Raw genomic sequence first — 26,105 nt, 5'->3', positions numbered from 1 at the left:
ATTCTCATCTCCCACTGCTTCCCTACTGATACCTACTCCTGTTCTCCGCCATTCCCCAACCAAAACGACTATGTGCTTTTTACTAAATGTATCTTAAGTTTTTCACCTGTTACTTCTGCTTGGGCACATGTCCCCAATTCCATACTTTGAGGCCCATCATAAATGTCAGCTTTTTCATGAAGTAGATCCTGATACCCCAATAGACGTGTTCTCTACCTCCTTTGAATATCTGCAGCTCTTTGTATTTCCTTCAAGTTCAGTCTCACCTTGTTTTACTTACAGTCATTTGGTACTTATCTTGTCCACTGCAATACAAGCACCCTGAGGATCAGTGGTTTCTTTCTTTATCTGTTTCTCTGCAGAGTCTAGCGCAAGTGCTTTGCAAGAGGCAATCAAATATTTGTTGAACTGAACAAAACTATACTGTAAGCTCCTTGAAGACTGACTTTAAGTACCCTGTGTCTCTCAAAACTTAGTGAGTGTTCTGTACATAATAGGTACTCAAAACATACTTTTTACATAATTTTATGGTTCCATGGTAAAGTTTTTAAAGATACATCTAACATTGGCATCAACCTAAAGTATTCGTTTAGAAACCTCTCACCAATAAACATAGAGGAAAAAAGAAAGAAACCTGATTTTAACACTCTTGATTCTTTCCTTTTGTTTTGCGTGATGATGCCTAACTCTTGCAGATGCTTATCATGTGCTAAGCACTGAACTCAAAGTCTTACGACAGTCATCTCATGCAATACTCACAACAGGACTATGAGGCATTGTTTTTTTTCTCATGTGGTGGGTGGGTGGTTTAGAGAATAAAAATCTTGATCCTACAGAAAGCAAGTGGCAGAGCTGAGACTGGAACCCTTGTCCTCACCATCCTGCCATACTGCCTTGGTTGTGTTTGCTGAGCATGCAACAGTATGAGTTTAAAGAAACTTTTAAAAAACACTTTGACCTACATCTTAATATCATTCTTTGAAATGTAAGAACTTCTTGACACTTAGAGTGTTTATTAAAAAAAAAAAAAAAGAATTGTTAAATCTATTTCATCCACTTTCCAATGTTAAGCTTCAAGTTTAGGGGGCTATTAATATTTTTTCAAATCATGTGTATAGTCAATACTTGATTATGTCCCCCAAAGGATGGAATAGGTAACAAAGACAACAAACTATCAGATAACTGAACAGTCACTTAATTTTGGAAAACAGTCTAGGAATTTAGGATCAAAGATAGCCATTTACTTTCCATTCCCCATGCAAATCTTTACTTGAAAAATTCTATTGGGAGCCTGGACCCTGGCTGGCTGGCAGAGCAAAGGGTGAGACTTGTCACAGATAATCCACAAATAAAGCAGAATGACCAGACATTTTTCTCTTTTCAAATCCCTATTCAGTCTGATTCTGACCACAGTGCTGAAAAAGAATACACCAAGCACCAAGTAGTTGATAGACTGCAAAACTGAGAGAGAAGGAAAAGGTAAGTTATACTGGTCCTAAATATGATGAAAGCACACTGAGAAAACTCATAACTATAAAAGGTGTTGCTTCTTTGGTTCCAGAGACACAAGCATGTGAAGCAGAGACACACGTTGGTAGAATCAAGGAGAAACCACTGCCAGACTACTCACAAGTAGCTCTCTAGCCTCTATAGTAAATATTATTACTAAAATGAGATTTATAACTCAAGCTGGAACTCTATCAAGCAAGGAAAAACTCCATTGTTTAGTAAAATAAAGTAGAAATATGACTACTGATATTTCAATGCTCAGATCTTCGATTTATCCATTCAAAGCAAAATAAACACCATGTAGGCAGTCTGGTAATGTTAACTTTTAGTATTTAGTCATAGCTGCTTTCCTGGATTTAAGTATTAATGATAAAATACATTATCACTGTAGACATAATGAATCTCTGTCTTAAGTGATACTTTAAAATCCAAATCCCATTTATGAAGCAAAACTCCATTACCTAAATTTTCATTCCTTTAAAATGATCTAAAAATATTTACTTGTTGATACTTCAGTATTTCAAAGTTATAGATTATATGTTCAGAAAAGAATTAGGTAAAAGAATCAGCCTCCAATATTCACAAATGTGTAATGGAAAATGACAGCCCTAAATACTCATGTGCACTGCTTATTATTTTGCCAAATTCCTCTGGTGCAGCAGAAGTCATTAAAAGAAGAACAAAGCACATCATTAAAAAACGAGTTTGTCAAGTGAAAGTATTATATGATACTGCAAGCTTCTTAAAACATACATTTTAACTCAATCATGAAAAAAACAAATATAGGTAATGCAAAATATAATATAAACAACAACAACAATTTTGCTCCAATACAACTGAGTAAATACATATTCTTAACAATTTGCAACTGCTTTTAAGAAATCGTCTATATTATAATTAGCTAAATGTTTTTATGGATATGGGATGTTAAGATGGAATGTGTATACTGGTTCGTACTCAAAAAAGAGATTCCTGACTTCCTATTTCAGATCATCACAATTCTCGCACAAACTCAAAACCCGTAATACCTTTAATATTGTGAATATGAAGTACTGACTCTCTGGAGAAAGACTTACCTTGAAGTGAGTTGCTTTTCCTTTAAAAATGACCTTTTATTCCTTTGAAAAGCAACTTTGTCCACATTACATCTCTAGAATAATGAAACAACCATTCATCCTGATTTGGATAGGAGTAAAAGAGGCAGAGAAAAACAAAACTCACACAATCCTCCCCTCACAAACCTCAATCCTACTTCATGATTTTTCCCTTAAATTTAGCTACTTTAAAACACTAATAGTTTTGCTATATTTTCCCTGGAGCATTCCCTATCAAGATTAAAGAAGGGCTTATTCAGAGACAAACAGGATACAGGAGTAACGGTGCAGCTTCCAGGCAAGCTATAAATAGTGGCAGCATTTTCAAGAAATCTTGTGCCAGTGTGTAAGTTGCCATTAAAACATGCAGTGCAGATTTTATTACAACGGTGTCACCAAAATTCATTGTTAAGTGAGAAATTCAATTCTTACCAAGTTTTCTTGGTTCCTGGCTGCTATTTTCTGCTCTTCTTCTGCCCCATTTTTCATGTATTTGACCTCTTCCACTGGTTTGATCCTATACTCGTCTGAGTACCAAAAAAAGAAAACATATTTTATAAATTTTTCCCCAATAGTAGCAAAGTGTCAATCAGAAAATCCCAATAGCATACTTTGCTAGACCCTTTAGCCTGTGGCCTTCATATGTGGTTCATTTGGAAGAAGCTTAACCAGGCATCTTTGGATCTTTTTATGAGGCTCTCTCCTCTGTCTGCTGGAAAAACGCTCAGCACCATGAACGCAGCTAATCAAAGTGTCACTGCCTGGTCCTTCCACAGAGAGCAAATATTGCAGAGGAAACAGGATACTCCATCTCTAAAGACTTTTTGAAATGTATGTTACACAAGGACGTATCACAGAATTGTCTGATAAGATTCAAGAGAATATTTTTATTCTTCCCCAAGAGAATATTAGTTCAAAAATGCCAGCAATTTTCACTGATATAGTCATTCTTTAATTTCTCTTTGGAAAACAACAGAATAAGACTAAAGAGTTGTATTGATAAATAGAAACAACTGAAGAACTGAGATTTTTTCTTTCAGTGATCCCTATATTAAATTTTAGCAGTCTGTAATTATTTCACATTAAGTATATATATTTATTTCACACACACACACACACACACACACACACACTTTAATTCAATCTCTCTGTAAAATCAAATGCATGAAGAGCTATTATATCTAATAGATCAAATGGGTAGGTATTGCACTCAAGGCTGGAGAGTACAGTGGGATGTGGATGGGACCCTAGTCTCCGCAACAGCCCCAGTATCACACAGATCCTGATATCAATACACATCAAACAACAAACTCAGGAAAACTTGCAGCTTAAATTCTCCAGAATAGTGATCACCATGATGACATTTCCATCAGATTCCTGTCAATAGAAAATGACTGGAGCACACGTCAAAAATAGGTGTGACTCTGAATCCTTCTTAATCCAATTTGTGGGAAAAATCACAGAAATTGTGAAATTAGAAAATATCATCAACCAACAAACTGACGTCTGCCTGGCATATGTTATGGAGTAATGTCTGACTATAGGGACCACCTGAAAGACAGCTGTCTATCACTAGGAGAGTTTATATTTCAGTTCAGAAAGTTGCAATATATTTTCTTATTAACTATGATTAAATGGCTACAAAGACAATTACATAATTTCTTTCCTTAGTATCTATAACACCACTTTCTAATATAGTTTCAGGTTTCCTCATTACCCCTTAACACACAACTCCCAAAGATGTTCAGGACATTATACAGCATAATATATAAAATATAGTAACATTTCTGCAAGTAATTATGCTGTTCAAATGTTTCTCAAAATTATCATTCTTATGAACATAATACATTTGCATGTATCTGAATAAAGACTTCATGTTCACGGATAAGCCAACTGTTTTTTCCACCTGACAATTCAGTCATTATTGATTCTATCTTTTTGTAAAGATATTAGAAAGACTAGTGTGAGGTTCAGTAATGAGCCCTTTAGGAATACCAGGTCTCAAATGCATTAACAAGTTAATTAATAGTGCTGATCCACAATTACAACACAAAAGAATTTTGCATTCCAACTTGGAATTCAGAAGAGACACTAACACTGACAAATTGGATGAAGGATTATTTACTGAGAAGTTGGGAAAACAATTGTTAATTAAAAAAGAGAAGACACTGACAAATTTGCCCCCAATACGATTACACAGAGATAAAACTAAAAGATAAAAAAAAAGGTAAAAATGGGCCTCCCTAACTTCAGTTTGGGACATTAGTATTTATAAATCCTGGTGGACTGAGACAATTATTATTAATACCCTTTTTTTTTTTTTTTGAGACAAAATCTCACTCTGTCACCCAGGCTGGAGGCTGGAGTACAATAGCATGATCTTGGCTCACTGCAACCTCTGCTTCCCGGGTTCAAGCAATTCTCCTGCCTCAGCCTCCCAAGTAGCTAGGATTACAGGTGCCCACCACAACACCTGGCTAATTTTTTGTATTTTTAGTAGAGACAAGGTTTCACCACATTGGCAGGCTGGTCTCAAACCCCTGACCTCAGGTGATCCACCCGCCTCGGCCTCCCAAAGTGCTGGGATTACAAGCATGAGCCACCACGCTGAGCCTACTATTAATAACCTTTAACTGAACTAAATTGTGAACTTAGTTGCTATTGGTGAATTTCTAATTATTTAACTACACATAATCCTGATAGGTATTGATAGATATTTATATATATTTCTTAACCTATCACAAGTGAATTTTGTGATTTTTTTTTCCATAGGATGCGGAAGAGGGTAACATTTTCAGACCTAAGCAGAACCTTCTGAAAGACCCAGATGGCCCTTTGCCCACTGCATGGTGAAGGTTTCTCCTAGGGAGGAGATGCCCTGGCCTTGCCCACTGCCATCTCCCATCTGCCAAGCCACAGACGAGTGCAGATGCATTCTGAGCAGCCTGGTGATGTTCAGTCTTCATTTTCTTACCCCTCCAGGGAACACAACTGAATTGAAGGTAGTGGACAAACTATCACTATTTTTCCAATATGTTTCTCCAATGAAATGGAAAAGCTACTGGCTACATGACTTTTGAAGCAGCATTATTCTAAACACAGGCATTTGTTTTTTAAATCAAGACAGAATCCCCACCAATTTAGACAGAAGATAGGCTTTAACATGTCATTAACAATCCTGGCTGGCTTGCCAACGTGGTGTTAGAGGAACACATTAAGACTGGATACAAAGGAAGAGAAAACAAACAGCCACGACTACAAAGCCAGACCTATCATTATTACTTACACAACACATCACACAAAATCTATCATGGTATAAAACAAGAAAAGCCGGCAAGACCCTTCAACAGGCCACAATTTGTACAAAGCAAATACTTAAAAATGGTCTGTCACATTCTCAAAGGCTAGTGCCGGGAATAAAGATGCCCATCTGGAGACAGACATCCCATCAGCAAATGCACCACACATTCCCAAGGCAAGGAAGCCATCAGGAACGCCCTACCTCACCAACCGGCCTCTGAGTGAATGAATGAAGCATTTTGGGTTATGACAGTAAAACAATTACAACCAAAATCCAGTTTTCCTTTTGTTAAAGGCATGGAGGATTAATTTGAGACTTTAGGCTTCCTTTATCAGAGCCCACACCAGAGAGAACTGGGGACAGCCACTGTTCCACCTAGAGGGTCCTGGCAGCAGAACAACGTGCCGACTGGATGAAGAGCAGGGAGAAACAGGGCCCGTCTTCCTCCAGCTCCCCCGAGCTCCCTTGCACCTGTTCACAATTTTTCTTTTCTTCCTGTTGATCTTGTCAGGTGGCTTATTAAAATGCACGTCGGGAACAGTAGGCTGACTCCCTGTTCCCTGCATGTAAACAGTTGCAGGCTGTGCTAGTCAAAATAGATCTGGGGTAAAAGCAATGCCTGGGTGATATTTTTAGCATTTTATTCCTCAGACTACATCCAAGAGGGCTGGGACTGTTTGGTGACATTGATCAAAAGAAGACTAGGTGGAGTAGATTCAAATTTTCATCGTTTTAGAAAACCTAAGATCCTGGGCCAGGCGTGGTGGCTCACGCCTGTAATCCAAGCACTTTGGAGGCCAAGGCTGGTGGATCACCTAAGGTCAGGAGTTCAAGACCAGCCTGACCAACATGGTGAAACCCTGTTTTTTTTTTTTTTTTTTTTTTTAAAAAAGAAAACCTAAGATCCTTTCTGACCTCAAACAGTAGTGGGTACAGGCTGCTTCTGCCTCTTTTCCTGCTTCTCCCTTGAATACGTACATCTATGAACATTTTTAACTTTTTAATAATCCAGATATGCCAAACTCACTCCAGCAAACATTTATCCAGTTTCCTTTAAAAGTCAGTTTTATTCATTATAAAGGTAACCTCGTAGCAGATCTTCTATCTGCAAAGCTTGGGAGGAATGAAGTCTGGCCCATGAGTTCTACGAGGGTTATCTCTACTGATAACAAAATGCTTGGATAGCACAGAGGGCCAATGCCTTCACGCCCCACGACTGACTCTCAGTCAGTTGGAACTGTGTATCTAGAAAAGCCAAAGATCTGCTTGGAAATTAAGTTAAGGCATTTTCTGACAGTAAATGTACTTGAAAGTCAAACAAAAAACAAAAAGGCTCCCAACATTTGAATGATTTGCACTTCAAAGTGCCTTTCTGCATAGAGTACAGAAAAGAAGAGATGGTTTTATTTCCAGGATATTCTATGAAATCCATGTAATTTAATGCAGCCAAGCCAGGTCTTTAAGAGTATCAACACCTTGGTACTAGGTCCTGGGAGGAGGAAGTCATGTGATCCAGGCAGGTAGAGAAGGAGAAAGGAAACATTTCTTTCTCTTTTCTTGGATGTAAGGCTTGAACGGTGCCAGTATTTCAATCAGGCGAAGTGTGACTTTGATGTCAAACGATCTCGTCTTCTAAACCCATCTTAAATCTCCCTGGAAGGCCCAATAAGCCTCCAATGCCTTCTGCAGCTTTCCTGACCCTTCCTCAGTCCCCTCCCCCACCTCTTTTGTAGCCTTCCACTAAGACATGTCCAGAGGCTATTTTTCAAACTTGTATCTTCTCAGACTTTCTTTTATGCCAACCAAAAGATGATTCTTGTTAAATTAGGGATCTCTGATTGGTATAGTTCTAAGAAATGTAATACAAAGGGAAACAATTGAGGCTGGATAGGTGCTATGAATGGGAGTGGGGTGGGGGATCCACAGTTACTTCTTAAGGCAGGAAAGTCACCACTGGGCAAGCCAGCCTTACCCAGCCGTTATTCTTTTTGGGGTTTGCTGAGCTTTTGGGATCCGTGGATTGCCACTTTTAACCAAATTTGGAAATGTTTTAAAGCTATTATTTCTCCTCCCTCTTTCCCTTCACACAGATTGTAAATGGTGGTGCCAGGTTGAGAACCCAGGCGATGTGACTCTAGAGTCCACATTAACTACTATGCCATTGTGCTATGCTTTTAAACCTGTCTCATCTTGCCTATCAAACTAATTTCTGAAATACAGTTTTGTGTTTCTCAATTTTGTAGCTAGCAATAGGTCAGAACCTAATACATCTTTGTTGGGTTGAACACAAGTTTGCTGCAGAGGAATTAAAGAGCAGAGAAGAGTGAAGACGTCAATCACTTCAGCATAGCTAACTATGGTTTACTTCTACACTGTCCTCATCTGGAAGGGTATATTCAGTACAGTCTGAGTACCTGTGTGCTGGGCTCTGTGGTAAGCAATGCGGGGATGTGGAGGAGAGGGGATGGAGGACAGCAGGGAGGCCCAAGGAAAACCAGCTGTCTTGAGGGGAAGACTAATGCTCTGAGAATCCATCTTCTACTTGACTGACCACAGATAACCCGGACTGACTCTATATTTGGAATAAACTTAAACACAATGACTCAGCTGAAGGACCTCATATACCACTATCAATTCCCAAGTCAGGCAGTCCCTTAACGATAACTACTGTCCTCACTAGTAGAAAGTGATTTAGTCAGTTCCAATGTTATAGTCATTATCAAGCAACTTTTAGGGTAGTTATAAACTCCCTAACAAGAAGTTTCGGTACACTTAGTATAAAATATTCTCAGTTCTTTCCAGAGTTTGCTTCAAATTACCCTAATAAAGGAACACATTTCAAAATAAGATTGCTTGATACATCTTTTTTTTTTTTTTTTTCCTGAGATAGTGTCTTAACCCTGTTACCCAGGCTGGAGTGCAGTGGTATGATCACGGCTCACTGCAACTTCCATCTCCCAGGCTCAAGTGATCCTCCTGCCTCAGCATCCTGAGTAGCTGGGACCAGAGGTGTGCACCATCATGCCTGCCTAATTTTTGTATTTTGTAGATGCAGGGTTTTGCCATGTTGGCCAGGCTGGTCTCAAACTGCTGGACTCGAGCAATCCTCCCACCTCAGCATTCCAAAGTGCTGGAATTACAGGTGTAAGCCACCATGCCTGGCCATGTTAACGTCTAATACTCTAAAAGTAGGAGTTGTTAAAAGTAACAAGCAGGAAAAGTATGTCTTTAGACTTTAAGTTTGTAAAGACTAAACATGAGAGGGGTCTGACCACTGCATCTCTACGAGGGGAAGTGTAAAGACTGCACATATTTGTACATATCCCTCATGATACCTCATAATCCAAAAATGTTAACGTTACTAAGACAGCAATTCTCACATGCCTTTTGTATCTTATTCACTAGCGAAATCTAATGCCTATTTACATTTAAACCAGAGGTAAACAAAAAACCAGAGACAAAAGGCCTTGTGGTGGTGCTTATTATTGCCTTGGTGGTTGCTATGGTTGGAATATGTTGACGTTCCCTCCAAAATTCATGTTGAATTTAATTCCCATCACGGTATTACTGAGAGGTGGGGTGATTAACCACCTTTGGCAGGTGATTAAGTCATGAGGGCTCCCTCATCATGAATGGGATTAGAGCCCCTTGTAAAAGTCCTTGCAGAAGTGATTTAGCCCACTTGCCTTCTACCTTCTGCCATATGAAGGCACAAGCAGGCTCTCATCAGATATAAAACGCTGGCACCTTGGTCTTGGGCATCCCAGCCTCTAGAACTATGAAAAATAAATTTCCATTGTTTGCAAATTATCCATTCTGTGGTATTTTGTCATAGCAGCACAAATGAACTAACACAGTGGTGTAAGACTCATCTCAGTGCAGCCTCCTAACAAAGGGTATCATCATTTTGTAAAATATGTAATAAATTGAAAGATGAAAACGGTATCTAATTTTTATTTTTGTTTAATGTTTTAAAATTTACTAGTAACACTGGATACTTTTCCCATGCATTGATCATTTATTTGTATTTCTTTATTTGTGAAGTGTCTCTTTATATCCTTTGCCCTTTTTTTCTTACTAGAGGCATGGCATTTTTCTTCGTGACTACTATGGACTCTCATAAATCACAGCATTTTATGGGCACACTTTTGGCCCAAAAAGTTCTGAGCAAAAAATACCTCTTAATTTTAGTTCAGACATAAAGATGGAAGAAACTATGTGCTTTCTGTCCTCGAGTCAAGTGCTGGGCACTATCCCCTGCTAAGCTTTCTGTGTTTCTTCTTTACTTCAACCTTACTTATAAAGCACCTACTGTGTGCCAGAGACAACACTCAGTCCTGGAGTTACGTCTAAGAAAGGAAGCAGTCAGTCCCTGTTCTAGAAGAGTTAACGACCCATAGGAGAGGATGTAAGAGAATATAAGAGTAGTGTGTACAGTTTTTATGGCCATGAAAAGCAAATGTGGGGGGTAGTGTTTATAAGAATAGAAAGGAGAGACCCCTAACCAAGGCTAGGCAGAGTCTTGGAGGATGTGACATATCTCAGTGGAGTCCTGAGGAACACAGCTCCTGTGTGTGGGAAGGAGCTTTCGGGCAAGGGGTCAGTGAGCTCCAAACCCAAAGGGAGCACAGCAAACGGGGCAAATGCAAGTGGTGCAGCATGGCAGACATGCAGAATTCCAAGGGGTAAGATGGGTGTAATGAGAAAAGTTTGATAGGGCCACAGAAACCGAACACCTTAGACAAGTCTTACTAAGGAGTCAGCCTCCATTCTGAAGGTGATACGGCCTCCCCGGTCAGTGTCCAAACACTGAAGCTGCCATTATGGGCTAAGCCTCTTTCCTTTGACCTGTCCTCAAGCATCTTCTCTGTACAGACCCTAACCAGCTTAATCCAGGGCTTTCTGCCTCTCTCTGAAAAGAGGCAAAGGTGGAATTTATTAATACATCCTGAGATGGACCAGTCTGTTGAGGCAGGTGAGGAAGAACACATGGGGAAGACTAGGAAGGAGCCAGAGAAACCACAGTGAGTCTCAAGAGGGATAAGGGAATCCTTATCCTGGAGTCAACTGCTGGGGAGCTGGGGGTATGAGGCTTAAGATGCAACATATCCCAGGACCTTGTTTCCTGCCTCCTCCAATAGATATGCCTTCGCCTGGAGATGGGGAGGCACCACTGTACTCAGAACAAGGAGCAGTTGTGACTTATCCAAGGGAAAAAAGAGAATACCACTGAATCATGATCCCAGTTCCTTCTCCTTCAACTGGCACTGAAACAGCACACAGGTGAATTACAATGAACAGTGCGCTGGCTTCAGAAGGCCTTTCTCTTCTGCACCTGGCTTTGTGACTTGACTTCCCAGCTGTGTGCGGTGGAGGTACAGACCTCTGGGTGAATTGAATGAGTTGAGATGTGTACGCACAGGATGATACAGCCTCTTAGCATTCTTAGGGTCTTGTCCGTGTTTTTGAGAGGACAAGATGATAGGTGCCCTTAGCTGCAAAGAGAAAAGGGTGACCTTAGGGTTCAGAGGTTCCATAAGAAGGATCAAAATGATAAAGCTTCTGTCACAACAGCACCTTTAAAAATTAAGAGGTCCAGGACCTGCAGGCCCCATTCCTGAACCATTTAATCATTCCTGGGCCCAGAAAATATATTTCCTTCATTCATCTGGGGTTCATTATTCAGTGACCAAGGAACTATTATCCAGTCATTAAGGGCCCTGGAACATTCATCTTCTGTCAAGCTCCGACAGAAGACATACAACCAGATCAAAATCCAGCCTGGCCTCCTTTAGGAAAGTGCACGGCAAATCAAGGCTCTCCATGGGAGGAGGGAGCTTGATACCTGTACTGCACAGTCATCATTCCCAATGAAGGAGCAGAATGAGTGGCCAAGGATTCAGAGCCACTTCCAGAAAGGAAAAACAGGCATGGTTGCTCTGAGAGACATTTATCTAATTTCTCAAGAGCCCTTCCCAGACTCTCCTAGAGGTGCTCATTTTCCACCCACTGCAGAACTACTGGGACTCTTGAAGTTTCAGGTCAACGAAATCCTCAGGTGTTCCTAGCAGGATTCCTGTTATCCTTGATAACCACTCAGGATAAAAGGCTGTCCTAGTCAGCTACCCTCTCCCCTGCTTTGACTTAATCCTCCTGTCTACCCTACAAGGCCAGTATCATGACTCTCTTTTATAGTTGCAGAGAGATTTGTCCCTGGTTGGTTAGTCACAGGGCAGTGCTGGGCTCAAATCCAGGTTGGTCTGAGACTAGAGATAGGCCCTTAACTACCAAGTCAGGATTTTTATTCTTTTTTTAACCACAAAGCACAGGAAATGATTTTTTCAGGAGATGATGTAGGAAAAAAGTATAAATGGATTCAGAAGCAATGTGTACACATTTCCAAATCACATTCCTCTGCAAATCACAGAGAGATGAGTAAAAGTTAGAAGTACATCTAGCCTTCATGGATAACACCAGAAAAACTACCATATCCTCTCTTGTCAGGTCTGTGGGGCCTTTATCAGTGGAAGAATACCAGCCCTGTGCTACTTAAGTTAGGAATTAATGTGACGTCCAAAGTAAATGCTGTGAAACCTTGTGTTAAAATGATGATTTGACCACTACTGTATCTAAAAGGAGAAAACTTAAGTTCTTCTCCAATATATGGTAATTAATGCAATGTCTTTACAACTTATCTTAAAAGTAACTTCATTTTAAGGCCTGCTGATATGCTACTAGAACTTTGATATATATTCTTAGCATTAAGGCCAGGCAGTAAAATCAAGGATCTCTTCCTTCTCTAAGGTGAACAGGAGCAGGAAGGAGAGGAAGAGGAGGAAGAGAAGGAGGAAGAGGAGGAGGAAGAAGAGGAGAAAGAAAAGGAGGACGAAGAGGAGAGGAGGAGAAATGAGAGCTGTCATTTATAGAGCCCTTTCAATGCTCCGGATCTAGTTCTGAAAGCTTCAAATACAACCCATTTAATGCTGACAACGGCTTTATGAAGTAGAACCATTAATGTCTCCATCACAAAGAAAAGGAAACTAAGGCACAGTTATCTAGCTGTACATCTACACAGTGGTGAAACTGGGCCAGGCCTTGAACCCAGTGGTCTGATTCAGAGACCATGCCCTTATTAGTGTTTCCCACAAATGGGGAGTGAAGTATATTTCTGATAAAATGGAAAATTCTCTTTGTATACTGACATCCATTACAAAACCTGCAGGACTGCAGCACTTCACAAAAGGTATCATTTCCACAAACAAGTGATGTTCTTTCCCAGGGTAAACTATATTGCAATAATAGCAAATATGAAAAGATAGTATCTTACATGCCCTCCTTTGTACATTAATCAATGAAACTCTACCATCATCAGGAGGGCCTAAAACATGAGTTGTTTTTCCAGGGACTGGCAATAAATTTGCTGACTCATCTGTAGTTACTTCTTCACTGCCATATGAAGACTGAAGGTCATGGATTTGCAGGATGGCTATTAGGATTAGGAAATTTTATGACCATTCCAAAAACTCCTTCTTATTTGTGTGGTTGCCTTCCAAACACTTAACAATTTGGCCAAAGGTGAGAGAGGGAGGGAGAAACAGAGCGAGAGAGAGAACGCACAGACCTACATGCATCGATGCATGTCTTAAAGAAGAGGTATATCTTAATGATCTTTATGTACATCTAACTTAATTCTTTTAACTGGATTGTCTTAAGTGAATTTCGGTGGATGAAAAATTCTCAGATAATAACCATCACAGAGAAAAGCATTAGCTTTTGAGCATCCCAGGACCCCCACCCCCAAGCCACCTGGCGGAGGAGAGCTGTGCCTGACCAGATGGGCTAGTGCGCTTTTGTGATGCAGATTGGGGAAGGGGTGAGGGGTGAGGAGGTTAGTGGGAGAATTGTGGCAGCCTGGATTGACACTGGAAAGAGCAAAGCTAATGAGAGGCAAATAATAGACAGCGAGGAGCAGAAAGCCCTGGGTAGGCTGGGCAGGAGGGAAAGTTTTCAGAAGATGAGAGAGATGAGAGGTTTTTGAGGTAGTTAAAAGAAGAGAGACAGACAAAAAGTCATCAGAGCGGCAGAGAGCTATAGATTCTTGGAGGAGTAGACTTCAGAATGTTGTGCTGTGTTTTATGAATGAGATTATTCAGCATAAATTTAAGCTGCTTTTCAGTGATATTTGGTGCTTCTCTTCATATGTCTCTGGGCTGAAGCTGGCTCTCAGGAGGTCTGACTTTATCTGGGTTATACAACTTTTAGAAATGAATTCAGTGGCTGCAAAATCATTAACAAAATAGGAAGAAACTGGACAGAGTCATTTTCAGCTCAAGTAATTCTCCTGCATGAGCACTGCCAATGAATTTTTAAAATGGAAAAGCAGATCTGAAATATCATCTGTGATAAAATTATATCATTTCTCTCCTTATAAAAAATATTCATGACTTGATGTTCCGCTGCAGATCTCCTGAAATCAGTGCTCATATTTGTGAAGAAAGCCCCCAGAATGCTGGTGGGAGCACCCACTCACACACGTGCACGCAGGGAGGCTGCAGGCAATCCCTCTCCGTCTTTCCTTCTGACTGTACCTTTTCTCACAAGAGCTTCAGTCACATAAAACAAAAGATCATTTCCGTTTGCTATGAATCGTCAACTTATTTTCCCCCCAGAGACTAAAGTGTGTTCTGACTGCAACAAAGAATAGCTCTTGAGGAATACTGTCTGGGTGAGTGGGGGAAAACGCGTGCTCCATGATAGCTTAATGGTGGGCAGCACAGTAAATATGAACACACTAACTTCCACAACCTGGGAAGCTTGAACAAGCCTATTTTAGCAACACATTCTGCTCAATTTGTTTGTAAAAGATGGTAGCTGTTCTGAACATTTATCTTTTGAGGAGAGGGTATGAGGATTCATTCAGGAAGGTTTCAGAGCAGTTCAATTAAATTAAAATCAACCAAAGCAAGGTAGGCTCTGTACTGAGAGTCTGAGGACACAGAGCTGATGCAGAGGTGGTCCTCGTGGACCCTCACCCTCCATCTATTTGTAACCTATTTAAACGTAGACTAAGACACTTTGAATGTTCTTAAAGGTAATGTTATATTCAGCTTCCTCAAAAAAGACGTGCAATAGCAAAAAAGAACTGCAGCAATTTCTAGAACTTTTAATGATTTAAATCAGACATTTTCAACCTATAGCAAAGTATGAAAGGCCTACATAATTCTGTATAAACGAGCCAAAGGTAAATTGGGGAGGACAGCTCATATAGGGTGCAGAACAGCTACAGAACCTTAGCGCATCTTCTACTATCTTCTCTCAAGCAGAGAGCTGCCCTTCTGAGATGCTGCTTGCGTCTGAAGGCCTGAGTTAGGTAAAATTCCAGAATTCAATAATTTTCAAGTACAATGCATGACCTGGACATGGTCCAGTGTTTCTCTTATTTGGTTTGCAACGGAAGCAGCACATACAAGGTGCAAAGACACCTTTCACCTGAGCAAGCCAGTGGGTCAATGTGATTCTCCACCATTCCCACTGGATCTTACGGAGGTGTGCCTGAAATCTGGGGGTCTTGGTAGCACATAAACAGTGAAAAATTTGCCAGAGCAGAAGGGAAAGAATTGCAGGTTTACTGTCTTTTATACCCTGACTATGTCAGTTTCCAGAAACTGCTGATATCACCACTTGAGGCAACTGTTCCCTACAGAGCAAATCACGTTACCCACTCTAAGGTCTGGGTTTTAGGCCTTGAACTCCTTCCTGCACTAAGACTTCAGTCTCCTTTTAGCTGGGGAGAGCCCAGAAATTATTTGTTTGTGTCTCCTTCAGGATGCTCTATAGGTAGACCTGGCCTCGACTTACCAAACACCATGCAAATAACCCGTTACCTGCTCCCTTTCCCACCCCTTCCAGCGGGCCACTCCTTCAACTCTCATCTTCGAGGATCCATCTTCTGCCAACTTCTCTTCTCCCCACAATCTGCAGAGGCACATAAACCCTCCTAAAGCCAACTTTCTATAACAAAGTGAGTGTACCTAACAGAAAGCTTACATAGTCACCATATCTTGTAATGAACAAGTTTTTTTCTCCTGCAAGATTCTGCTGGGCACAAAACAGCATCTTTTGCAGAGAATACTGATGCTATTTGATGCTGGTAGTAGGGGGAGGGTGGGGAGATGAGTAAGTGTATTGACATTCATTTTTTCTTTAAAAGGTAACAATGCAAAGTGGAAAGGAGATTCACAGTGGGAAATTATCTGGTTTGGCCTCCACAGAAATCTATGCTTACTTGGTGTATTCATTCTCTCATCTCATAGAGCACTGTTCCTATTCTGGGAAGACATAAAAAGAAAGATAAACTGAATTGGGATGGTGGGCACAAGTGAAGATGATGGGAACAGGGATCAAAGCTCAGAGCAGCTCATGGAGATGAGAAACTGGAGCTCAGAGTTCCATGAGGAACAAAAGCATGTAGGAATGAGAGTCTGTGTTACAGTGGGGTGGGGGTGGGGAAGAGCCAGGTGAAAGCATGGGTGGTTGTTACAGGAAGGGAGGTGAGAGCAGAAACTTGCCTCTTCGGGCACCCTGGCCCTTAAGAAACTTGCTAAAAACGAACAAGCAAGCCATGTCTGAAACCCCTTCACACTCAGGTTGAATGAAACGAAGCATCACTGTGTAATGATGACATGCTCAGCAGACGCGCGGCAGTCCCAGGGGGTTCCGGAGAGCTGCAGTGCTTCTCCTCACCTGGACCATGTCCTGCGCCTGGGTACAGCTGAGCCCTGGAAACTGAAGTAGGAACGTAACCGTTCATGCTGCTCTTTCTATCCCAGCTAGCATCAAACAAATTTGCCTCAAGAAGCTTTAAAAAAAAAAAAAAAAAAGCAAAAAACATTAATGTAGAATTTTGACCCTATTAATCCTTACAGCCCTATCTTGAAAATCTTTGCTTCCACAATTTTCAAATGTCATTTTTCTTTTTATGTTGCTAAGCCTCAGACCACAGTCACTGCTCTAAAACATAAAAACCCTGCCACCTGCAAACCGCCACTGAAGAGGAGCTTGTATTGGTACTAAATCCCACCTCCCACTGCCACCCGAAACAGAGAATACAATGTGCTCTAATGAAGCTCAAATTTAATCATTCCCCAATATCCCAAACCTGCCCATCTCTCATTATCTCCATTCATACCTCCCTAATCCAGACCACCACCATCTCTTGCTGGGACTACTGAGCAAGCCTCTAATGGGTCGTCTGCTTCACTCTCACTTCCTAGAATCTATTGCCTATGTAGCAGTCAAAATAATCCTTTAAATTAAAAAATCAAAGTCAGACCTCATCACTCCCCTGCACTCAAAACCCTCTCCTGACTTCTATTACATTTAGAATAGAAGCCAGTATACACAGCCGTACAGTCCAGCCATGGGCTGCCTCTGTGAGTTTATCACTCATCACCCTGCTGGCACAAGGGCCTCAGGCTTCTTCCTGGAACCCACTAGCCAGCTCCCTCTCAGAAATTTAGCTCTGTTGTTCCTCTGCCTGAAACATTCTGTTCCCAGGTATTCTCACGGTTTGCCCAAAGGTCAGCTCCTCAGACAGACCTTCTCTGACGATGACTCTGAAACAGTCATCCTGTCAACTCTCCATCCCCTTTTGTATTCTCGTGGCCCTTTTCCCTACCTGACAGTATATGTTTGCCTCTCTTTTTATTGCCTTTATTATCTGCTAGAATGTGAGCCAAATGAGGGCAGTCATTATCGTATTACATGTTATATCCCTTATTAAAACCCAGTTTATAGTATTTGCTCAACAAATAGTTCTTGAATGAGTAACTTTAATGTTCAGAGTTCCATCAGAGCTAAAAGCATACTGTCTTGCGTGTTAACACACTGGCTGTTTAACAGTTGCATCGTGGGAAACAAGGCAAGAAATAAAGGAGGAAAGCCACACTCAAAAGTCAAGATCTTATAAACACTTTCAAATAAAAAGACATTTTTTGAGTGATAGAAGGCAATGAGGACTAAAATATTAATGAAAAAATATTGTGTTAAACTGCTGATACAATAAATGCAAAAATACTTGGTGCAACATTAAAAATAAAATCCTATTTCATACATAATTCAACAACATCTTCTGTGGTTATACATTAAAATCAACAGTGACATTTATACAGTGAGGCAAGCATATCTATAGCTGGAAGGGAATTTAAATGTAATTTAGCTTGTCTTGAATGTGGTTTTCAAAATGAAAATCAAACAGTCTAAATAGAGATTTGTACTTGTGTGACTGTTTTGCAACTTGAAGGAATTAATTAGCTTTAAAGAAGTGCTATTTTAACATCATGTTTTTTCACTTCACCCTTGCTCTTTTACCTTCGATGCTTACAGCCATGCGCATAAACTTTTAAAATTATTTTAGATCAAATTTAAATGTCCATTTATATTATAGCTTGCAGCATGGACTATTACTATGAAGAAAGTTGACCATAAACATTGCATTCCTCATGGCCTGTGTCCTCTCCAGCAAGAGTCTTCCCCAGCTATGGCCCTTCCATCTAAGACACTTTAATTATGTAACCTTTAAAAAAACTGTCAAAGGCCATTTTTACTCATAGTTTAAACATGTGTTGTGAGTTATAGTTTAGAGAATACTTATATATACTTACTATTATGGCCACAGAAATATTACTGTTTTATTACCCTTTAGAATTTGACTTTCTACACATTTTTACTTCTTCTGGCCCTATTATAGTCTGCCTATATACTCTGACCAACAGAGTACAGCTACATAAGTTAATAAACAAAATCACACTCTCAGAGTGATCAGATCACACACAGTACAGTAGCTCTTGAGAAAGTCAGCAACTTGGGAAATTAAATATTCTCCTTTTGGTCTAGATTTTGTTTATAACTGTCTTCTATTAGACATTTCATTATTCCTTTTGAATAACAGGACCAGTCTTCCCTACCACGACTTCTACCGCAGACCTTAAAACAGAAAGCCAACAACTCTAATCCTTCACTGACTAGCAGCGGCTGCAACACCACCAATTCAAGCACTGAATGAAAGATAAATTTACAAACCAGCCAGCCAAGGTGGAAGCAGAGATACAACTCCACACACTTCATGCTTTCTCACCTTCAGGCTCATGGTAATGTTTTGAAGCTATGGAATATACTGGTGATACTTCTTTCTAATTTTTTCATTAAAAAAAATCACAATGCAATCAACACCTTGGTCAACTCTGGACCATAAAGCTTTTAATAGTTGAACACTACCACTGCCACCATTTTTTTCTGAGAACAATCAACAAAGCAATAATCATATATAATCTTGCCAGTGGCTCCACTGCAGGAAAGAACCTGACATCACACAGCTGAGTGAATTTCCATAGTGTGGGGAGCAGGTAAATAGAACCTTTGAACGTTAGCACTCAACACTCCCATGGCAATCACACAGTTCCATCCACTCTCTCCCAAGATGCAGAAACCACAGCTGCAGAGGTCACCCCGTAGCATGGTTACTCTGGCAGAATCCAAATGTAACCCGGTTCTGCAGGCAAGTCAACGGCTTGTTTATAAACTGGGATCACTAGGCTTGACAGTCACTTGTTTGTGTTTGTGTGCTTGTTCCAATAAAGCCCTACACAGTACATAGCTCACTGTGGTCTCTAAGAGGAGTTATTTCTGTGAAGGTTTGCTTTCAGTAGAAAATTTGAGAAAAACTGAGAAATTGAGATTCAAGTTACAAAGAATGAAGATGGCTCCATTTCAAATTAGTCATTTGTCAAGCTCTACATCATGCTTCTGATTTCTCTTCCCAAGAGAATTTACACCTCGAAATGATGAGCAAGACAAGGCCCGTTAGCTAAAAATAAACTTGAGGTATGGAATAATATTATAGTTATTTCCTATCTTTACTTTTATTCTCATGGCTTAAGCAATGTCTTGGGTGCAGGGCTGAAAACAGGCAAAATGAAACCAAACCACTTAACCGGTGTAATGTGAGTTAGCAAAGCCCTGAAGGTCGCTGTCATTGATGATTCATAGCCATGAAGTTGGCACAATGAAGCCTGTGGCCCAGAAGAACTTTGCTATCGGTAACCATAACGGTTGCTGCCAAAAACAAAGGGAAAGGGCCGGGCACGGTGGCTCATGCCTGTAATCCCAGCACTTTGGGGGCCGAGGCAGGCAGATTGCTTGAACTCAGGAGTTCAAGATCAGCCTGGACAACATAGTGAAAATCTGTTTCTACTAAAAATACAAAAAATTAGCTGGGCATGGTGGCATGCACCTGTAGTCCCAGCTACTCAGGAGGCTGAGGTGGGAGAATCACCTGAGTTTGGGAGGTTGAGGTGACAATGAGCTGAGATCGCGCCATTGCACTCCAGCCTGGGCAACTAGAGTGAGAGAGACCCTGTCTCAAAACAAAAATAAAAATAAAAGAAGAAGGAAAGTACTACACACACTAATGATATCTGTAGATAAATGAACTTTAAGGAAAAAGTTTTTCTTTTTCTAAATGAAGTTTTTGTTCTTCTTATAAAAAAAAAACACTATGCTAAACTTTACTCTTATAAAGCTGAGAATGTTCTGTTTATAAGACAGTAATCCAGAGAACTTTCTAAATGAAGTTCCCTGATTATTTATATAGCACTTTTTGTGTGCCAGGAATTATTTTAAGTGTTTTATTACTTATTAATTCATTTAATCCTCATAGCATCTTACGAGGAAGGTTCCAATTTTACAAATGAGGAACCTATCAGTTTGGTTCCCAAATTAGCCACTATATCTTGCTTCACAAATTCTTTCTCAATATCACCACCTACACAGTTATAAAATACCTTTTTTACAAAACTTGTTTAGAAAAAGGGATGGAGAATATTTGGAAAATATAAAAGAAGTACAAAAACTACCTAGAAATCAGCACCACACAGAGACAATCGTTAACTAACTTTTCCTGGTAAATGGTCTCATCTATGCAAGGCTGTGTTCTGGTATTATTACTCAGGGTTCAAAATAATCTAACCTGAAGTGAGGCTGACCACTTAGACAACTTAAGGAATTAGCATCAAATCTTCTGTTTTCTAAATCTTCAGCTAACTTCCAGATCCCTAATGTGATTCTTACATTGTCTATGTGAGCTTTTAAGTGTCTTGAAAAAAATTACAGAGTAAAATTTTTAAATATTTAAGACTCCCACCCTTAACGTGAGATTTTCTAAAGTGACGTCTCCACCAGTTGGTTAAAGCTTCCCAGTCTCCTCTGCTATACTGTACGTGCAGTGTACCTCTAAACCTTTGTTCTCACTGACTCTCAGCCTAAACCTCCTGCCCCGTCTCACTCAGTTCCTTTGGCTGGTATTCACATTTTAACATTCAGCTGAGGCTTTAATCATCCTCTTTACAAGTCCCCTACTCCTGAGAAAAAGAGACTTTCTGCCTTATCACCTTACGATACTGACATGTGCTGCTGAGATGCCCATCTATTGCATCTTTGCCAGTTCCTTAAAGGCAGGGACCTGGTTTAACCCATCTTTACAGCCTCAGTGTCTAGCACAGTGCCTAAGTCGTGCAAGGTAGTCAATAAGTGCTTCTTAGGCTGAAGTAAAATGCTAGGTTTTAAACGAAACCAACAAGTGCCAGTCATCATACTCCATCTGTACGCCTGGGCTAACATTTCTGTCAGTCGGATCCCTGTTGCCCTGGGGCTATTTCCAGTGACAGACAGCACTTTCTCCTCTGGGATAGATTTCACCATTGCTCTGATAACACAACTAAAGCCTTCCGGAGATGGAAACATTTGAATTATATTTATCAAAATTAACAGTTGTAGTGAATGACAAATATTAATCATAAAAGATTCAAGACACACAGAAAAATACAAAGAAGAAATTAAGAATCACCTGAAACTTCACAAGAGAGAGACTGCCTTCATAAACGTTTTTGGTGAATGGCCTTTCAAGCACTTCTTTTATGCACTCACACAGAACTTTACATACATTTTAAACAAGTAAAACTTACAAAAAAGATATGCTGTGTAGAATCCCTTTACTCCTTTCACTTAATAATCTGTCACAAACCTCTTGCCATATCAAGAAATACAGAACACCTTGATCTCTAATGGCTCTATTCCATGCATATTTCATCAGTGAGAAAGACCCTTGAAAGTACAGGTTTGCACCCTTGTCCAATTATCTTAAGATAAATTTCTAGCAGTGGGTCTGCTGGGGCAGAGGGCATGCTCATTTACATTTTTGATATATGTTACTATTTTGTGCCCCAGAAAAATTGTTCTGCTTTGACATTCCCCATTATAGCATGAGACAGATGCCACCTGTTCCTGCCCAATTGAAGGGTGAAAATGTTTTGTTTTGCTTCGAGTTTTTTGCTGGTTTGTTTTTGTGGTTTATTTTATTACTGAGAAGTAGAATATCTTTCTGTATGTTTTATCATCCTTTTACATCTTTTCTCTTTTGAATTGCCTGGCCATGAACTTTGTCCATTTTTCAATTGGTATGTTAGTTCTTTCCTTATAGATTTTTGAAGGGTCTTTTTATATTAGTCATATTAACCTTAGTTGTATTGCAAATATTATTCTCAGTTTGACGTTTGTCTTTTGACTTAGTTTAAGGTGGTTTGTTTTTTTGCCATGCAAAATTTTAGATTTTACATAATCACAGTTTATCACAAACTTTTGCTTATGATACTGGATTTTGTAGCATTATCAGAAAGACATTTTGCAACCTAAGATTATAAAAATACTTGTATTTTTTTGTAGTACTTTCACAGTATTTTATTTTACAGTTACATTTTTAGATTCTTCTGAAAAATCCTAATATGAAGGGATAAATTGGGGGGGTTCCATTTTTAATATTATAATCACAAGTAACAATATCTTCAAAGAATAATATGTGAATTGAAATGATACCCAATTAATTGGTACATGTTTTTATTTCAGTTGCTTATGGATGAGTTTATCCCATTACAATCACTGGGGCATCATCTGTGTCTGCTGCCTCTGGTCCTCTCCATGGTGCTTTACTCCTTACTTCCACCAACATCTCACTCTGCATGATAAACAAAACACACACCACACACACACACACACACACACACACACTCATGTATAGATTTATGGTTGATAAGTAAAAAATGTATTTGTTAACCTCTATGGTGGGATTTATTTTAAACTACACTTTGAAAGAAATGAGGCATAATATTATATTCATCATTCCTGAATCATGCCCTTTGGCCTTTTGATGTAAAAGACACAAATTCACGTATACATCTTACACAGTACAGAAACTGGTCTAGGTCAAAACAGAGAAAGAACAAACCAAGGACCACAAATATCTTGAAATCTAAAAGAAAGAGGTAAGTATTACATGGATAATTGTTCACCTTTTAAGTTTAGAGAATTATACATCTACAAATAAACTGATGACGCACTCTCCTCCAGCGTAATCAGAGGAAACCAAGCAACCATTTTCAGAAATGCAAACTGCATAGGTCAGAGGTCTGTGCAACTTCAGGCTGCTAATATGATGATGATCGTACCAACTCAGTGCTTATTATGTGCCAAGTACTATTGCAAGATTTACAAATATTAATATATTTAAGTCTCACAACCACCCTATGAAGGCAGGAAAGTACTAGTTTTATTCCCCACACTACAGATGGGAAAAGCCAGGCATAAAGAGCCTCAGCAATTTGCCAAGACTACATGTTAGTGAGGAGCTGAGCCCAGGATCTGAAACCAATCTGCCAGACTTTCGGTCTCTGTGCTTATAGTGAAACTGTATTTCAGATCCATGGCAAAAAGCCCTAATGACCATATTAGAGTCTCCAGACATCCTCATTTAAAAGCTGAGTCTGAGCTGAGTCTGATCTCGAGTGGTCAGTTAACAGTGACTTCTTAAGGATTTCTGAGCAAAGGTTGGTTTGGACTTGATGTCAATGTCTTATTCCCAAGGAGGAATCTCCCTTAGTTGAGTCAGCATCTGCAATTCTGTCCTACTTTTTAAGTGAACTAGGGTAGTTCTTGGCTTCAGTTTCCCATTCTATTAAGAAAAGATAATCAATAATTACATTTGGGTTGAAAAAGGGTTGAAAAACCCTTACACACTGTAAAGCACTAATCCGAGTTGTAACAGGTTCAGGGGCAAAATAACTTTAACCATAATGTAAAGTTCCAGGTGCAGAAGGCAGGAGCTGGGCTAGTGTCTACGGAGAAGAGCCAGGGCCTAATGAGGCCCATGGGCCAGGTAGGGGCTGCCTGGAGAGGTCCTCGTAGCAAGGCAGGTCCCTTCAGTCACACCAGCCAGGAGTCCAGGAAGAAGCCATTGTTTTGAATCTCTGAATTCTGTGGTGTCACTCAGGAGAAAATAACTCCAAGGGGAAGTGAAATGCGTAAAGAAACCTTCTACTTCCTCTCTTGTCACTGACTCACGTTTGAGAACTTCCCCCATCCCCAAGCAGGCCTTGCCTACAGCTGCAGTCCTCTTACCTTTCACTTAATGGTGCCAGAGGGCCAGGAAGCACCCAGCAGGCCTCCACTGCTACAGACAATACAAGCACTTAAAGGGGCAAGGGAGTAACTGAGGAAAACCAAAGGGACGTCCGTGCCAATGGTCTCTGTCAGGTGCTCCCTCGTCCTGCAATCCGGCTGCCTGGCAGCAGGGAGTGACAAACGGTCTTATTTCCCACTTATCTCTCTAACTTTAAAAGAACAGGCTCCTGATACCAGATGGCACGGGAAGGAAAAGTAGCACTTGGATTTTTTTTTTTTAATACAGAAAGTATAGAGCATTTCTTAACTGTCTGTCACAGAATACATTTCCAAGTAGAAATTATTGCTGGCTTTACTTCGGCTAGACCAAACTTGGCATCAAGGCGGTATCTAGCATGGTATCTATTTTGTGCTGGCCAAGGGGACAAGGGTAAAGAGGTGGGGCCAGTCTACTCAGGCCCATCTACTATTTACAGCAAATGCTTTCTTGCTACTTGTGCACTGGCATTGTACGGGATGCTCTCCTTATCAACTCATGTGTTCTCCTCACAGCTCCAAGTGGTGGATACCATTATTACCTCCATATTATAGATGTGGAAACAAATACAGCCAAGTTATCTGTCCAAGACAGCATGGACAATGGTGACACTGGAATCAAACCCCAGCTGGTAAGACAGAATTCACAACCACTCCGTTCCATGCTCACATACACACGTTTCATTTTTCCTATTGAAGTGAGCACCTATCAGAATGGCCCAGGAACCATGTAAAAGAAGGAAATAAAAGTAATATATTTTGAGCACCTTCTCTGAGTCGGACGCTGAGGACTTTTACTTCAGAAGAATGCAGTTAAAGCTCTTAGACAAGGTCGACTGACTTCTGTGATTCCATGAGCCCCATGTGCACTTCGAGCCATTAAGATCTTTCTGAGGCTCATCTCAAGACATCAGGGAGTCTTCAAAGCCTAAACCCAAGACCATGTTCCTCACTTATCTTAAGTGTCTCAGCTTTTATGACTATAACCTGGCCTATCACAAATCCATCAAACACTTCTCCTGCCCATAGGGCTCTTTACTGTCTCCCATGATTCACTAAACAGAAAAAGGGAAAAAAGATTTTCTCTCTCACCTTTGGGAAATAACAGCTTCAGGAGCCAACAGAAGCTTCCTTATTGCAGCAAAAAAGTTACAGTAGAGGCAGCTAAAGTCTACCACTAAGCAGCACAGAGAGGAGCGAGGTGGCATCACTCCTGCTCGTTGGCCAAGCTGCCTCCCAATTCTGCCTCTCCAGTGGTCCCCCACGTATCCCTCTTTCCCCAAATCACCCCCCGAGACACAAAAGGCTGAGTATATACACCTAGTGCTCACTTAATGCACATCCCACCTATGGAGATTCCAAGCAGAAAATGAGGGTCACTGCCTCCATCAAACTCCTTTTCTCTTAGATCCAATACAAACTAAAACTTGAAAGAGAAGGAAATTCTCACACGACCACTGCTACCTCCCAGTCACATAAACCAACACTGTACAATAGGAATATGTGTTATGTGTATAGTACTTTTAATACTGCTAGTAGCCATAGCAGATAAAAAGAAGCAGGTGAAATTCATCTTCATATATGTTATTCAATCTGATATATCTAAAATACATCATTTAACATGTATTGATAATAAAACTATTAATAAGCTATTTTAT

At 40.2% G+C, this 26,105-nt stretch overlaps 1 protein-coding gene across 2 annotated transcripts in view; it reads right to left on the bottom strand.

The window, feature by feature from the left end:
• Positions 1-26,105, bottom strand: part of CUNH1orf21 (chromosome unknown C1orf21 homolog) — a 237,903-nt gene that overhangs the window by 109,764 nt on the left and 102,034 nt on the right. For both annotated transcript variants that reach the window (XM_021668072.2, XM_021668071.2), the window contains one exon: positions 3,036-3,130. In XM_021668072.2, coding sequence (XP_021523747.1) covers positions 3,036-3,130 — 95 coding nt within the window. The remainder of the gene's footprint in view (positions 1-3,035; positions 3,131-26,105) is intronic.

This window comes from Aotus nancymaae, unplaced genomic scaffold (genome assembly GCF_030222135.1).
Source record: "Aotus nancymaae isolate 86718 unplaced genomic scaffold, 86718_ANA_hifiasm-v0.15.2.pri h1tg000108l, whole genome shotgun sequence".
Lineage (NCBI taxonomy): Eukaryota > Metazoa > Chordata > Mammalia > Primates > Aotidae > Aotus > Aotus nancymaae.
This window is presented reverse-complemented; position numbering and strand designations above follow the sequence as displayed.